The 17,041-nt window shown below is 41.0% G+C and overlaps 1 protein-coding gene across 1 annotated transcript in view; it reads right to left on the bottom strand.

The window, feature by feature from the left end:
• Positions 1 to 17,041, bottom strand: part of LOC137286507 (multidrug resistance-associated protein 1-like) — a 103,969-nt gene that overhangs the window by 69,516 nt on the left and 17,412 nt on the right. The window contains exons 4-10 of the mRNA XM_067818425.1: positions 12,754 to 12,882; positions 10,909 to 11,034; positions 10,408 to 10,469; positions 9,759 to 9,905; positions 8,993 to 9,256; positions 7,050 to 7,230; positions 6,012 to 6,332 (exon numbers count right to left, since the gene is read on the bottom strand). Of these exons, the coding sequence (XP_067674526.1) occupies positions 6,012 to 6,332; positions 7,050 to 7,230; positions 8,993 to 9,256; positions 9,759 to 9,905; positions 10,408 to 10,469; positions 10,909 to 11,034; positions 12,754 to 12,882 (1,230 nt within the window). The remainder of the gene's footprint in view (positions 1 to 6,011; positions 6,333 to 7,049; positions 7,231 to 8,992; positions 9,257 to 9,758; positions 9,906 to 10,407; positions 10,470 to 10,908; positions 11,035 to 12,753; positions 12,883 to 17,041) is intronic.

Here is a 17,041-nt window from a genome sequence, read left to right as displayed (position 1 = left end):
GCATTGTGTGAACTGTTCCATGAAGAGTCATCGTGCATTGTGTGAACTGTTCCATGAAGAGTCATCATGCATTGTGTGAACTGTTCCATGAAGAGTCATCATGCATTGTGTGAAAAGTTCCATGAAGAGTCATTATGCATTGTGTAAACTGTTCCATGAACAGTCATCATGCATTGTGTAAACTGTTCCATGAAGAGTCATCATGCATTGTGTGAACAGTTCCATGAAGAGTCATTATGCATTGTGTGAACTGTTCCATGAACAGTCATCATGCATTGTGTGAACTCTTCCATGAAGAGTCATTATGCATTGTGTAAACTGTTCCATGAACAGTCATCATGCATTGTGTGAACTCTTCCATGAAGAGTCATCATGCATTGTGTGAACAGTTCCATGAAGAGTCACTATGCATTGCGTGAACTGTTCCATGAACAGTCATCATGCATTGTGTGAACTGTTCCATGAAGAGTCACTATGCATTGTGTGAACTGTTCCATGAAGAGTCATCATGCATTGTGTGAACTGTTCCATGAACAGTCATCATGCATTGTGTGAACTGTTCCATGAAGAGTCATTATGCATTGTGTAAACTGTTCCATGAACAGTCATCATGCATTGTGTGAACTCTTCCATGAAGAGTCATCATGCATTGTGTGAACAGTTCCATGAAGAGTCATCATGCATTGTGTGAACTGTTCCATGAAGAGTCATCATGCATTGTGTGAACTGTTCCATGAGGAGTCAACATGCATTGTGTGAACTGTTCCATGAAGAGTCATCATGCATTGTGTGAACTGTTCCATGAACAGTCATCATGCATTGTGTGAGCTGTTCCATGAAGAGTCATCATGAGTTCCGTGAACTGTTCCGTGAACAGTCATCATGCATTGTGTGAACTGTTCCATGAAGAGACATCATGAACTGTTCCATGAAGAGTCATCATGAGTTCCGTGAACTGTTCCATGTAGAGTCATCATGCATTGTGTGAACTGTTCAAGGAAGAGACATCATGAACTGTTCAACGAAGATTCATCATGCGTTCCATGAACTGTTCCATGAAGAGTTATCATGCGTTGCGTGAACTGTTCCATGAAGAGTCATCATGAGTTCTGTGAACTGTTCCATGAAGAGTCATCATGCATTGTGTGAACTGTTCTATGTACAGTCATCATGCATTGTGTCAACTGTTCCATGAAGAGACATCATGAACTGTTCCATGAACAGTCATCATGCATTCCATGAACTGTTCCATGAAGAGTCATCATGCGTTGCGTGAACTGTGCCATGAAGAGTCATCATGAGTTCCGTGAACTGTTCCATGAAGATTCATCATGCATTGTGTGAACTGTTCCATGAGGAGTCAACATGCATTGTGTGAACTGTTCCATGAAGAGTCATCATGCATTGTGTGCACTATTCAATGAGGAGTCAACATGCATTGTGTGAACTGTTCCATGAAGAGTCATCATGCATTGTGTGAACTGTTCCATGAAGAGTCATCATGCATTGTGTGAACTGTTCAATGAGGAGTCATCATGCATTGTGTAAACTGTTCTATGAAGTGTCATTATCCATTGTGTGAACTGTTCCATGAAGAGTCGTCATGCATTGTGTAAACTGTTCCAAGAAGAGTCATTATGCGTTGTGTAAACTGTTCCATGAGGAGTCGTCATGCATTGTGTGAACTGTTCCATGAACAGTCATCATGCATTCTGTGAACTGTTCCATGAAGAGACATCATGCATTGTGTGAACTGTTCCATGAAGAGTCGTCATGCATTGTGTAAACTGTTCCAAGAAGAGTCATTATGCGTTGTGTAAACTGTTCCATGAGGAGTCGTCATGCATTGTGTGAACTGTTCCATGAACAGTCATCATGCATTGTGTGAACTGTTCCATGAAGAGACATCATGAGTTCCGTGATCTATTCCATGAAGAGTCATCATGCATTGTGTGAACTGTTCCATGAAGAGTCATCATGCATTGTGTGAACTGTTCCATGAAGAGTCATCATGCATTGTGTGAACTGTTCCATGAAGAGTCACTATGCATTGTGTGAACTGTTCCATGAACAGTCATCATGCATTGTGTGAACTGTTCCATGAGGAGTCAACATGCATTGTGTGAACTGTTCCATGAAGAGTCATCATGCATTGTGTGAACTGTTCCATGAAGAGTCATCATGCATTGTGTGAGCTGTTCCATGAAGAGTCATCATGAGTTCCGTGAACTGTTCCGTGAACAGTCATCATGCATTGTGTGAACTGTTCCATGAAGAGACATCATGAACTGTTCCATGAAGAGTCATCATGAGTTCCGTGAACTGTTCCATGAACAGTCATCATGCATTGTGTGAACTGTTCAAGGAAGAGACATCATGAACTGTTCCATGAAGATTCATCATGCGTTCCATGAACTGTTCCATGAAGAGTTATCATGCGGTTCGTGAACTGTTCTATGTACAGTCATCATGCATTGTGTCAACTGTTCCATGAAGAGACATCATGAACTGTTCCATGAACAGTCATCATGCATTCCATGAACTGTTCCATGAAGAGTCATCATGCGTTGCGTGAACTGTGCCATGAAGAGTCATCATGAGTTCCGTGATCTATTCCATGAAGAGTCATGATGCATTGTGTGAACTGTTCCATGAAGAGTCATCATGCATTGTGTGAACTGTTCCATGAAGAGTCATCATGCATTGTGTGAACTGTTCCATGAAGAGTCACTATGCATTGTGTGAACTGTTCCATGAACAGTCATCATGCATTGTGTGAACTGTTCCATGAGGAGTCAACATGCATTGTGTGAACTGTTCCATGAAGAGTCATCATGCATTGTGTGAACTGTTCCATGAAGAGTCATCATGCATTGTGTGAGCTGTTCCATGAAGAGTCATCATGAGTTCCGTGAACTGTTCCGTGAACAGTCATCATGCATTGTGTGAACTGTTCCATGAAGAGACATCATGAACTGTTCCATGAAGAGTCATGATGAGTTCCGTGAACTGTTCCATGAACAGTCATCATGCATTGTGTGAACTGTTCAAGGAAGAGACATCATGAACTGTTCCATGAAGATTCATCATGCGTTCCATGAACTGTTCCATGAAGAGTTATCATGCGGTTCGTGAACTGTTCTATGTACAGTCATCATGCATTGTGTCAACCGTTCCATGAAGAGACATCATGAACTGTTCCATGAACAGTCATCATGCATTCCATGAACTGTTCCATGAAGAGTCATCATGCGTTGCGTGAACTGTGCCATGAAGAGTCATCATGAGTTCCGTGAACTGTTCCATGAAGAGTCATCATGCATTGTGTGAACTGTTCCATGAGGAGTCAACATGCATTGTGTGAACTGTTCCATGAAGAGTCATCATGCATTGTGTGAACTGTTCAATGAGGAGTCAACATGCATTGTGTGAACTGTTCCATGAAGAGTCAACATGCATTGTGTGAACTGTTCCATGAAGAGTCATTATGCATTGTGTGAACTGTTCAATGAGGAGTCAACATGCATTGTGTGAACTGTTCCATGAAGAGTCATTATGCATTGTGTGAACTGTTCCATGAAGAGTCATCATGCATTGTGTGAACTGTTCAATGAGGAGTCATCATGCATTGTGTAAACTGTTCCATGAACAGTCATCATGCATTGTGTGAACTGTTCCATGAAGAGTCATTATGCATTGTGTGAACTGTTCCAAGAAGAGTCATTATGCGTTGTGTAAACTGTTCCATGAGGAGTCGTCATGCATTGTGTGAACTGTTCCATGAACAGTCATCATGCATTGTGTGAACTGTTCCATGAAAAGACATCATGAGTTCCGTGATCTGTTCCATGAAGAGTCATCATGCATTGTGTGAACTGTTCCATGAAGAGTCGTCATGCATTGTGTAAACTGTTCCAAGAAGAGTCATTATGCGTTGTGTAAACTGTTCCATGAGGAGTCGTCATGCATTGTGTGAACTGTTCCATGAACAGTCATCATGCATTGTGTGAACTGTTCCATGAAGAGACATCATGAGTTCCGTGATCTGTTCCATGAACAGTCATCATGCATTGTGTGAACTGTTCCATGAAGAGTCATTATGCATTGTGTGAACTGTTCCATGAAGAGTCATCATGCATTGTGTGAACTGTTCCATGAACAGTCATCATGAGTTCCGTGATCTGTTCCATGAAGAGTCATTATGTGTTGTGTAAACTGTTCCATGAAGAGTCATCATGCATTGTGTGAACTGTTCAATGAAGAGTCATCATGCATTGCGTGAACTGTTCCATGAAGAGTCATCATGAGTTCTGTGAACTGTTCCATGAAGAGTCATCATGCATTGTGTGAACTGTTCTATGTACAGTCATCATGCATTGTGTCAACTGTTCCATGAAGAGACATCATGAACTGTTCCATGAACAGTCATCATGCATTCCATGAACTGTTCCATGAAGAGACATCATGAACTGTTCCATGAAGATTCATGATGCATTGTGTGAACAGTTCCATGAAGAGTCATCATGCATTGTGTGAACTGTTCCATGAAGAGTCATTATGCATTGTGTGAACTGTTCCATGAAGAGTCATAATCCATTGTGTGAACTGTTCCATGAAGAGTCATCGTGCATTTTGTAAACTGTTCCATGAAGAGTCATTATGCATTGTGTGAACAGTTCCATGAAGAGTCATCATGCATTGTGTGAACTGTTCCATGAGGAGTCGTCATGCATTGTGTGAACTGTTCCATGAACAGTCATCATGCATTGTGTGAACTGTTCCATGAAGAGTCATCATGAGTTCCGTGATCTGTTCCATGCAGAGTCATCATGAGTTCCGTGATCTGTTCCATGAAGAGTCATCATGCGTTGTGTAAAATGTTCCATGAGGAGTCATCATGCATTGTGTGAACAGTTCCATGAAGAGTCATCATGCATTGTGTGAACTGTTCCATGAAGAGTCATCATGAGTTCCGTGATCTGTTCCATGAAGAGTCATCATGAGTTCTGTGATCTGTTCCATGAACAGTCATCATACATTGTGTGAACTGTTCTATGACGAGTCTGGGATCAACTTCCTGCGCTGAATATGTAGACCTTCCTGAAGGTGCACTGTATTGGCAGTACTGCCATCCTTCGTTGAATATGTCTGCGCCAAAGGTAAATCATCTGGTCATTTATGCTGCATAACAGTTGCAATAGCAGTCCTTGTCTTTGGAGCAGGTTTTGATCCGTTGGTGATAGGTACTTCTGGTAGAAGTATAGAAGGTTCATCAATATTTTTCATCTGCAATGAAGATCATTTAGATCGTTTACTCTGACACAGATGAATCCCTTGACGTAGATCTCTTCTTAGCCGGTGCAGCATCCACCACCAAATCAGTGTCACACTCCTGAGATACATCAGATTGATGGATACCGTTTTATCTTGTCCCTTGCACATCTAAGAATAGCAAATAAATATTGACTAAATTCTTGAGATGTTAAGTGTAGACAAAGATCACAGTGGACATAAAAAGCACAGACCAAAGTCAAGACGGACATAAACAGTGTGTATCAGATGCTGAAAACTAGTATCTACAACTCAAACAAATTTTCATCAAAATGTAAACAAAGTAAGAACCATGATTGCAAGTTGCAAACACGTATAAAATACGTAATTTACACACACAACTCTTACATCATACAATGAAATATACAGACCAAAAACCATACACAGCAAAATTTGGATTAAAGACTGAAATAAACAAAAGAAATATGCCATATAGGGACCCCAAGTCACCCACACAACGTTCCTGTTGGGCGAAGAACGGGTGACAAATATGGCTGGTCACGTGACTACTATTGGCACCAAAATATGGGGGAAAGGGAGGGTGCTCATGAGTCATTATGACTTCCATTGAAGAAGGCAACTTCATTGGATTTCAAGTTTTCACTAAAACTTCAGATAGAAGAGGGAGACACGCAAATAGGCATGAGACAGGCTAAGGAAAAATATACAACATCACCGACCTTGATGCCATTGAGGACTTCACTCATCAGTTTGATCCTGGCATCCTTCAGCTTCATCTGCTGGAGCTGGTACTTGCGCAGCTTCCCAGCCATGATGCCGTTGATTGGGAACAGAAGTATCATCACTCCAAGTCCTGCCATGACAGATGGCCCAAGGAGACCCCACAACATGTACAGTGCGATGGCAATCAGCAGCGGTGACGACCAGATCACGTACAAGTACCCGGTGACATCCTGCAGACGCTGACAGTCCACAGACATCAGGTTGACAATCTCTCCTACTGTGGACTCCTTCCGCGCATCACTGCTTATAGTCAGAGCCTGTTGACGATGAAGGAAACATTAGTTGCAACAAGTCACATGATTTGATAAGATTGTATGCTCCTTAAGCATTGTTCCAGAAAGAGCTCTGATTGGTGTCATTTGTTTCCATGACAATTTGTTTCAAGCTCATTCTGACCCCCTTCCATGCTACAGAACCATCCTGACCCACCCAATACCGTCACTGATTAAATCAGCACTTCTTCAAGACAAAGTGTTACTTAGAGATCATGCAAAGATTTGACATTCTAGGCTACATAAAACAATATTACAGATGTAACACAGATGAGGACATCAATGCTTGTCAAAAGAAAAATCTTTCACCTCCTTTTACCAGTGGTTCAACATGGACTGTAGTGTCATGATGAGCAACACAACAAAAGACTCAGAGAATTAAACTTGGACCTTCTGAGTGACAAGCAGCCAATGACCACCCAGCAACCCCACCTCAACTGTTGTTTTGTGAGACCATAAACAACGTTACATGAACCAATATTTGAAACGAAGTAAGAGTGTGACTGAGTGAGTGTTTAGTTTTAAACTGTATTTGGCAATATTCCAGCTATATGGCAGAGAGATAACATGCAACAGTTAAGCATGAATACCCCATGCAGACAAATTATACTGCGACTGGATGGAAACGCTAACTACTAGACTTCTGAGGTAGTCATGATGTGTAAGACAGAGATTAAGACATGATTACTGAATGAGCCTGACCTTCTTGTACACAGCTGATATGACAGCAGACTTGATCCTCATACCCAGCGTCATGCTGATGTGGAAGTGTTGGTGGTAGAAACACGACTGAGTGACAGCAACAAGGAAGAAGGAGCAGGCGTACACGTAGCCCTTCCATTCCTGTTCGTTGGCTCGGTTGTCGATGAAGGCAATCAGGGCACTGAAACATAGAAATGACAATCAATCAGGTCCAGGCACAGGACAAATCCATCTATTTAGGATTGTTTCCCACAGACAACCTGTGTCCCCATCCTTTAGACACACGTGACTGTTGGGCAAAGTTCACGGTATTCCTGCATTGTGGTGCTACCCACTACTACTCCATAGTATTGTGACTAGAGGGAGGATGCAGTATGATGCATATCTGCACTCAAACAAAGTAAGAAAGGTGCAATGATTCTTGACCTTCATGTTGCGGCACCAACACAGGCGGATAAAATCGCCTTAAAAAGCCCAGTGAACGCAAATCTACAGGACATGGTAAACATCTGTCAAGAATACTGTTCAACATGGAGATTCACCTCACCAACAAAGCCCAAGTCATTCGGTTTGGCAAAAAGGACAGGCTGATGGCACAGGTTCGTCTATACAAGGAAGTAGTTCCAGCAGTGTCAGAGATCAAGCATGTTGGGATTATCCTGAACTCCCAATTCAACTCCTGGGAGAGAAAACTACAGAGCTGTTCCAAACTAAAATCGACCACAATGGCACTTTCCAGATCAGGTTGTCATCCACATGGGCTAAGTCCGATGACATCATCTAAGCTACTGCAATCAGTTGCTATACCAAAAGCACTATTTGGTTGTGAACCGTGGACCAATATTACCAGTCATGAGATGCTAGCACTAGAACGAGCACAACAATTTGCCCTAAAGCTGATACAAGGCCTCCCTCGCCACAGTAGAACTGACATATGCAGTGAGCTCATGGAACTGGAAGCATATATTGATGCTAAGAAGCTCCTCCTCTTCTTTACAAACATTGAGTTTATGTAATAACAAGAAGCATCTCCTACCACGCCAGATCCTCAGGACCAGGCTTTTTTTTTTTTTTTACACAGACATAATGGCCAAGTGCTGGTTTCATTCCAGACAGAATAAACAGAATCCTCAGAAAACATAGGCTACTGATGCATATGGAGAATTTTCTAAAGTCAGGCATATTTGAAAAACAACAGAAATGGAGGTGACCTACTGGGACACATGTCTCAACTGAGACCCTGACCTACAAACACTTCAAGACTATCCACCCGATCTCAAAGGGTTACCCTGAAATGAAAAGAGCAGCAATTATCCATCATCAGAAAATGTGTGTCATGGAGACCAGGAAGAGACACATGAGTGTGCAAACTGTGTGTCAGAGTATGGTGTATGTCAATATGAGCCGGCTGCTAACCTAAGGGATATCCTGTTGCCTGACATCAGTTGTGTTGGTCCCATTGAGTTATGCATATGTCTTCACAGAAAGACGGATGTAGACATTGCTGCATGTCTGTTGTCGTGCAACCCACCAATGCAGATCGATAAAGAAACCAGCCAGCTATACTCAAGGAGAGTTATTCCATTTTCACCACTATTTTTTTGTAGTGCATAGCAAAGTATTTAAAACTGCCTAATCTATCTGTAAATATATGTAAATAATACTTCTCCATGTCCTTGTACTCTCCTTCGGAGGAAATAAAAGAATATATATTGCATAGTACTGTGACTAGAGGGAGGCTGCATATCTTCAGGTGAATCAAAAACCTGCAGCATTTGTTTTGAAATTAGATAGTCAGATAATGACAACACTAAGTCATTAATGGCATGCCTCAGCACATTAGGAATATGGTAAATACATTCTAATAGACTTTAATCAATAATTCTGTGAGTAAACATGACCATGTGAGTGCTTTCCATTTTTCCACCAACTTTGTAACTTACTTTGTGAGCAATGGGTTGACAAAGGACAGCAAGTCATAGACAGCCTTCCATACATGGGAAATAAAGAGGGTGAACCCATACGTCTTCACCAATACTTTGAAAAGAGATGGCTGCACCAGCTGAGGTTTGTCTTTGTCCTTGTCCTTGAAGTACACGTCACTGTTGCTGGTGTGGGTTGCTTTCAGCAAGGGTGTTTTCTCCGAGGCGTGTGCAGCCCTGTCCTGCATCAGGTTGTGGTGGAGGGTGGATACAGCATTCCTGGCTCTGAAACATCACAGTCACCATTGAATCAAGTTGATTCTGTATCAAACCCTGATGGGATTTAATTATTTGCATTCCTGTTTGTTAAACACTGGACTCAATTATATTTGAGCTACATGAATACTAGCCTCTGGTAATGGCAATTCAGTGATCCTGCCGGTGAGTGTACAAGGGCATGGAGTCTACCACAGATGTCATCCTAACCTTGTCACCTTGAACATGACACCCAGCTTCCAATCAGGAGGTCATCAACCTAATTCTCATCACAAGACAGCAGTCTATCAATCACTGACTGACTGTGGTTTTACAATGCTTTATATTATTATATTCCAGCAATATCATAGCGGGGAACACCAAAATGGACTTAACAGTTTGTACCCATGTGGGGATTCAAACTTGGGTCTTTGGCATGACAAGCCAATGCTGTAACCACTAGACTACCACAGTACCTCTCTACCAATCAAATTCAATATACAAGGAAAGGTGCTGTGAAGAGCACCCTTACTTTTTCTGGTTCTTCATCTGTGCCTTCCTCACTTCTTTCATCCACGCCTTCCAGAACTCGGGCAGAACCTTTTCACTCTTGTCCCTCGGGTGCAGCTCAAACAGATCCTCCTCCTCCAACGATTTACGATACCCTTTGAACAACAACCTGAAACAAAAAAAATATCATCACACATAGAGATGACAAGAGTCTTTGGGCCAACAACAGAACCAAAATTTGAGCCTGTAACAGGAGACAACAGTCTGTAACAGATGACAGTGGTCAGAGAGAAAAGAAGAGAGCAGTCAAGAACAGAGAAGACAGCTTTCTGTATGAGATGACAGAATGCTGTAACAGACAACAGTAGTTTGTAACAGAATAAAGTGGTCACTAACAGAAGACAGCAAGCTTAAATAGCAAAGAGCAGTCTAACAGATGACAGTCGTCAGTAACAGAAGACAGCAGTTTGTAACAGATGACAGCAGTCTGTAACAGATAGCTGTGATCTGTAACAGGAGAGAACAATCTGTAACAGATGACAGATGTCTGTAAGACTTGACTGCAGTCTCTAACAAAAGACAGCAGTCTGTAACAGATAACAGAGGTCTGTAATGGTGACCACCCAACCTAATCCAGTCCAGAACCCCCTATGATAAATCCAGACACTCACGAGTTGATCCAGTTGAAGGTGACTCTGCTGGGGAAGGAAGCCCTGGTCTCAGGTGACAGAACCTAGGGAGTATACAAGTCTGGAGCGTCACACTCAATGTAAACAGACAACATTGGAAACACTGGCACCAGAAGTATCATACATGCAGACATATAACAGGAAATACCCTCTACCCTTAGGTAACAATGTTTGTAAGCGATTCTGGAGTCTGGCCTGGCATCCCTATCATGTGTTTCAATTAATTGTAATATACATATATACAATCAGCTTTTATAGTACATTCATTGTAAACGATGTATAACTAATGTTTAATGTGGCACCAGATAATAAAAAGGTTATTCAAGATAGGTTCCACACAGGGCTCACATAAGGTCTACAAGGTGGTTTGTGGCATTTGAGAAAACATGTTTACACATTGAACAGTTATGTAACTGAAGAAAATAAAATCAATGTTTATTAACAAACAACATAACTTTATTATTGAAGAGGTATCTGACTTACATTCCCCATGTGGTAATAGCCCTGTCGCCTTGGGTTGTCAGCAAAACAGTGGAGGAGCAGAGCAATCACCACAAACCCATAGTATACATAGAAAAGCGCAAATCTGAACAGATTATCGTTGTACTCCTGAAATGTTACAAAAAAGAAAGAAATGTAGAAGAATGCAAATCTAAATAACATCCGCTTCCCTTTAAACAGAAAAAAAGTAATTTTGCATACAAACTGGAATATCTTTGAAAGTCATAGGACATAGGACCTCATATTATCCTACTGTAGACTGACACATATATCCCAACCTGTTGTAATATCCTACTGTAGACTGACATATATGTCCCTACCTGTTGCATTATCCTACTGTAAACTGACATATATCCCTACCTGCTGTAAATTGTACTGTAGACTGACATATATCCCTACCTCTTGTAATATACTACTGTAGACTGACATATATATCCTTACCTGTTGTACTATCCTACTGTAAACTGACATATATCCCTACCTGTTGTAATATTCTACTGCAGACTGACATATATCCCTACCTGTTGTAATATTCTACTGTAGACTGACATATATTCCTACCTGTTGTAAATTCTACTGTAGACTGACATATATCCCTACCTGTTGTACTGTCCTACTGTAAACTGACATATATCCCTACCTGTTGTACTATCCTACTGTAAACTGACATATATCCCTACCTGTTGTAAATTCTACTGTAGACTGATATATATCCTTACCTGTTGTACTATCCTACTGTAAACTGACATATATCCCTACCTGTTGTACTATTCTACTGTAGACTGACATATATCCCTACCTGTTGTACTATCCTACTGTAAACTGACATATATCCCTACCTGTTGTACATTCTACTGTAGACTGACATATATCCCTACCTGTTGTACTATCCTACTGTAAACTGACATATATCCCTACCTGTTGTAAATTCTAATGCAGACTGACATATATCCCTACCTGTTGTAATATTCTACTGTAGACTGACATATATCCCAACCTGTTGTAAATTCTACTGTAGACTGACATATATCCCTACCTGTTGTAATATTCTACTGTAGACTGACATATATCCCTACCTGTTGTACTATCCTACTGTAGACTGACATATATCCCTACCTGTTGTAAATTCTACTGTAGACTGACATATATCCCTACCTGTTGTAATATTCTACTGTAGACTGACATTTTTATCCTTACCTGTTGTACTATCCTACTGTAAACTGACATATATCCCTACCTCTTGTAATATACTACTGCAGACTGACATATATCCCTACCTCTTGTAATATTCTACTGCAGACTGACATATATCCCTACCTCTTGTAATATTCTACTGTAGACTGACATATATCCCTACCTGTTGTAAATTCTACTGTAGACTGACATATATCCCTACCTGTTGTAATATTCTACTGTAGACTGACATATATATCCCTACCTGTTGTATTATCCTACTGTAAACTGACATATATCCCTACCTCTTGTAATATTCTGCTGCAGACTGACATATATCCCTACCTGTTGTAATATTCTACTGTAGACTGACATATATATCGCTACCTGTTGTATTATCCTACTGTAAACTGACATGCATCCCTACCTGTTGTAAATTCTACTGTAGACTGACACATATCCCTAACTGTTGTATTATCCTACTGTAGACTGACATATATCCCTACCTGTTGTATTATCCTACTGTAAACTGACATATATCCCTACCTGTTGTAATATCCTACTGTAGACTGACATATATATATATATACCTACCTGTTGTATTATCCTACTGTAGACTGACATATATTCCTACCTGTTGTATTTTATACCTACCTGTTGTATTATCCTACTGTAGAATGGGACAACTCCTGCGAGTGAAGTCAACAACCAAAAAATGAACTGAACTCCAGACGTGACAAACCCAAGCTTGCGTTCCAGCTGAACCAAAATGGCTGCCAACAACTGAAGATAAGATGTATAATGTGGCATACATGGAAATCACAATTTGTTGAAGAGAAATGTGAGCTGTAACAGGTAACAGTATACAATACAATAAATTCCTGATTCAAGTGTACAGTACACATTATCATTTGGGATATTTCATTAAATTTTGTCCACATACACACACAAAAAAAAGATTTCAAACAAAATTATTAAAATCTAAATATTTCAGATACAGTCAAATCCCAGTGAGTCAAATGCCGGTGTCTCAAATACATACAAGAAGTTAGGGAACACTGATTTTTTTATGAATAAAAGCTGACAGGAACAAACGAGAAAGACAGAAGTGGTAAATTCATTACTTTGTGAGTGTAATGAAATCAAAATTCATCATGAGTTCTCAATATTTCCTAACATGATCATGTGGTGATGTCATGAAAATCACTGGGGTCAAAATTGAAGATCAAGGCTCAGATGCAAGTCAGTAACGAGTGTGACTGCCTCATGTAGCCACACATGCAGTACAACGACGTCTCATGGAGGTTACTAGTGTCTGTAACATGTTCTGTGGGATAGCCTGCCACTCCAGAGTCAGCCTCTGAGAGAGCTGATGCAGATCTTGGGGAGAAGGGTGCTTTTCTCTAACACGTCTGGCCAACAGATCCAATGCATGTTCAATCGGTGCCATATCAGGAGAATATGCAGGCTATTCCATTCGAGTGACGTTGTTTTGTCGAAGAAAGTCATTGACTATGTGTGCACGGTGAGGTCTTGCATTATCATGTTAAACTGCATGATGGCCTATTGCATTCAGACAAGGAATCACAAGTGGCCTTAAAATCTCATCCCTGTAACGAACTGCATTGAGACTACCATTGATGACGTAGAGATTGGTTCTTTGATGATAGGAGAAGGCGCCCCAAACCATGACACTATCTCTACTAAAAGCATTATGCTCACAGACGTTGACGTCAGCAAAGCGTTCGCCAGGTCGTCTATAGACAAGAACTCGTCTGTTGTTGTGTTGTAATGAGAACCTTGATTCGTTGGAGCCAATAGCTCTAGCTCATTCTTCAATACTCAGGTGTCAACGTTGAGGCATGTTGAACAATGTGATGCATTTTCGCACATTTCACTCTTTTTAAAGCCAAATTTCGCACACAAAGCCCTTGAAGAACGTGTATTCTGCGAACAAGTGAGAAAGTGCACATTTTCAATTTTTCTGGCAGCTCTATTGGGTAGATCGCAACCCAAATTTCCATGAAAATGGGAGATTATCACTTTCAGATTTACGGGGCTCAAAATCATTCAAAAGCTTTGCTCTGGTTGTAATGTACTTCCAGTAACCTTAGACTCACAATTTCAGAAGTCATTCTATGTCAAAATGATCATTTTCCAACTTCAAAACGTAATCAAAGAAAAGTATTCCAAAATATCAGTGTTCCCTAAATTGTTTTGATGAGTTTATTATGCATAACCTGACGTACCTGTCAGTGTCAACCTTTCCCTGTTATAGTTCTCATCATTTGATTTCCAGTTATGTGAATTCCTTACATACATACACACGATGACTCAAGAAGGAAATTTGGTCCCATGAAATTCACACAACAGCAATCTTGTATACATAAGCCGAAGTCAGTCAATGAAAAGTTGATTCGTGTAGCTGACTGATCCAATTAACAAACCAGTGCAGCTCACACTTTTCGCCTGTGACAGGTGAGTTCAAAAGGCAAATTAGTGATTTTACAGAAAAGGAAGAATTAGCACATTACTTGGTATAATCAGTGATCATCTGATGATTAAGATAACACATATCCTGCCACTGAACCACCATCATCAGTATTGAAAGCGTTAAGGACTGGCAGGATTGCCCATAGATATGGATTTTGAGAGGTACATGTATTTTGTATTTCTTTGTGCTAGTATTGAAATGTTTTCATTATCTATGTAGCCTTGAGTATTGGTGTGGTATATTTTCATATGATGTGCTGAATAAAGAAACTGTTCAATATCTGATCATATTTTTGTCTATCCTCGTACACAAACCAATGTCTCAAATACATCGAAAAGTCAAATATATTACTTGATCCCCAGCAATTCAATTCCATCGGGATTTGACTGTACTTAAGTACTTACCTTACCATAGGTCTTATGCATATTACCTCAAGCTCCGCTCAAAAGAGATCAGACAATCATTGATCTGCCATTCTCTTGAATGGTGACCTCAGGTATTGACAATTGTACAGGATCAGAAGTGACGTGATCTCCACTCCTACGCAAGCGCAGATTATCAGAAAAATTCATTTTTACCAAAAACAGGTCTGAAGAGCTCAGAAAGGGAAGTAGTATCCAGCGTTGGAAGTTACCGCCCAATGGTAAGGTAGGTATTTAAAAATCTAAAATATTTAGATTTTAATAAATTCTTAACTTACTTTAACATAGGTCTTATGCATAAGGATTCAACAGTAGGATGGTAGTGTCGGGTTCCCAAGAACTGTCCCAAAACAAACTCAGACCACATTCTCGGGAATCCGAGAAGACTAGCCACGGGTAACAACTTGAACAAGAGACAGATAGTAACCAATGGAAACCCAAAGAAAACAAGCACACCGATAGGGAGAGTGATCCTTAAGACCAGAAGGTAAGGAGAAGTAGTTACCTAATGGGTGGAAGGTCAGGTGAGATGCTGGGCAACCACCAGTGGACCAAAGAATTGGAGGCCCTCTACATCCTCGACCACCAGATCCAACAGGTAGTGGCTAGCGAAGACTGTTGAAAACATCCCTCCATGATAGCCAAAACAATACTGTTCCTGTGGAGAGTCATGGTAGAAGCCAAGGCCCTAATCTCATGAGCATTACTCGCTGAAGGATGAGGAAGATCTTGAGCATCATTCAAATGCCACCTGATGACATCCAGTTCAGAAATTTCGCTAACTCTAGCCACCGTGCTGAGTGCCAGGAGAAAAGTCTTGACCAAAGGAGGACACCACTGATGCTCAAGAACGATGTGAAGGTCCCAAGCAAGAGGACGAAACCTTCTGATCTTCCAGCTTGAAGATATATGGCAATAACCTCCAGCACATTGGATATCTATCTGTATGTCGCACTTGACTCGCAAAACCGAGTTAAATGCTCACAAATACGCCCCTATAGTGTTGCCCTTGACACATCAGGACTTCCTAAGCAAAAGGACGAACTCTGCAATGAATTGAGGAGGAGGTGACGACGGGTCCTTGGACTTTTGAGCACAGAACTTCCTAAAAGAAGTCATAGAGGGATCTTGGGGAATTTCTATAAATGGCGCAACCGTTCAGATGAAATAGAGACGGATAGGGGTGTGAGGATGCTGGAGCAGGTGAGACCACTCCAGTAACTGTTGCAGATTTCCGTCGGTGAGGCAGCGCGTGTCCGGAAACCACGTTCAGGATGTCCACCAAGGCTTGACTAAAAGTAGATGAATCCTCTCCGTTTGCTTGACCTTAGCTATGACCGCTGGCAGTAGAACTGGTGGTGGAAAGGTGTACTCGTCCAGACCCTCCCAAGACAAGGACAAGGCATTGACTGTCAATACCTCTTTGGGAGACACGTACAGGGGGAGCTAATTGGTGAATCGAGTCACAAAAAGGTCGATCAGATGGCCATGATTGTCATCCAAAGTAAGGATGGAGATGCAAAGGCAGAAGACATCAGACATGCACAGGGATTTACCTGGACTTTCAAGTGTCCCAGGGACGCAGTGTTACAAATTTTGGGTGTCCTGGGGTAAAAAAAAGTTGTATCGATACTGGACTCACTTCCACTGAAGAACTTTCTCAAGTCACCTTGCATAGATTTCGCCATTATGCCTAACCAAAATCTTTGATCAATAATCCGCTGACAGTCGTCAAGATTTCTTTGGAGATTTCTTTGCTATTTTTAGACTAATGCCCATGCGCTGCTTATGTCATTGCCAAGGTGACAGGTTAGTGCATGCTCAGTAAGCATTCGATTAAAAAAGCTTGGGAATTTCCTGTCAAAATGAAAGTTGATGTTGATAAAACACGCTAGCAAATCGGTTTCATTGTTCTGTTTGTGAAATAAACATGTCAAACTGCATATCTCTTTCGACTGACATGACAATGGTAACTATATTTTTCTGTGTCCCAGGGGGTGTGCTTTCATTTATTCTTGCGGCGTTT

Source organism: Haliotis asinina, chromosome 1, assembly GCF_037392515.1.
Source record: "Haliotis asinina isolate JCU_RB_2024 chromosome 1, JCU_Hal_asi_v2, whole genome shotgun sequence".
Classification (NCBI taxonomy): Eukaryota; Metazoa; Mollusca; class Gastropoda; order Lepetellida; family Haliotidae; genus Haliotis; species Haliotis asinina.
The sequence above is the reverse complement of the archived record's forward strand: the minus strand, read 5'-3'. Positions and strand labels throughout refer to the sequence as shown.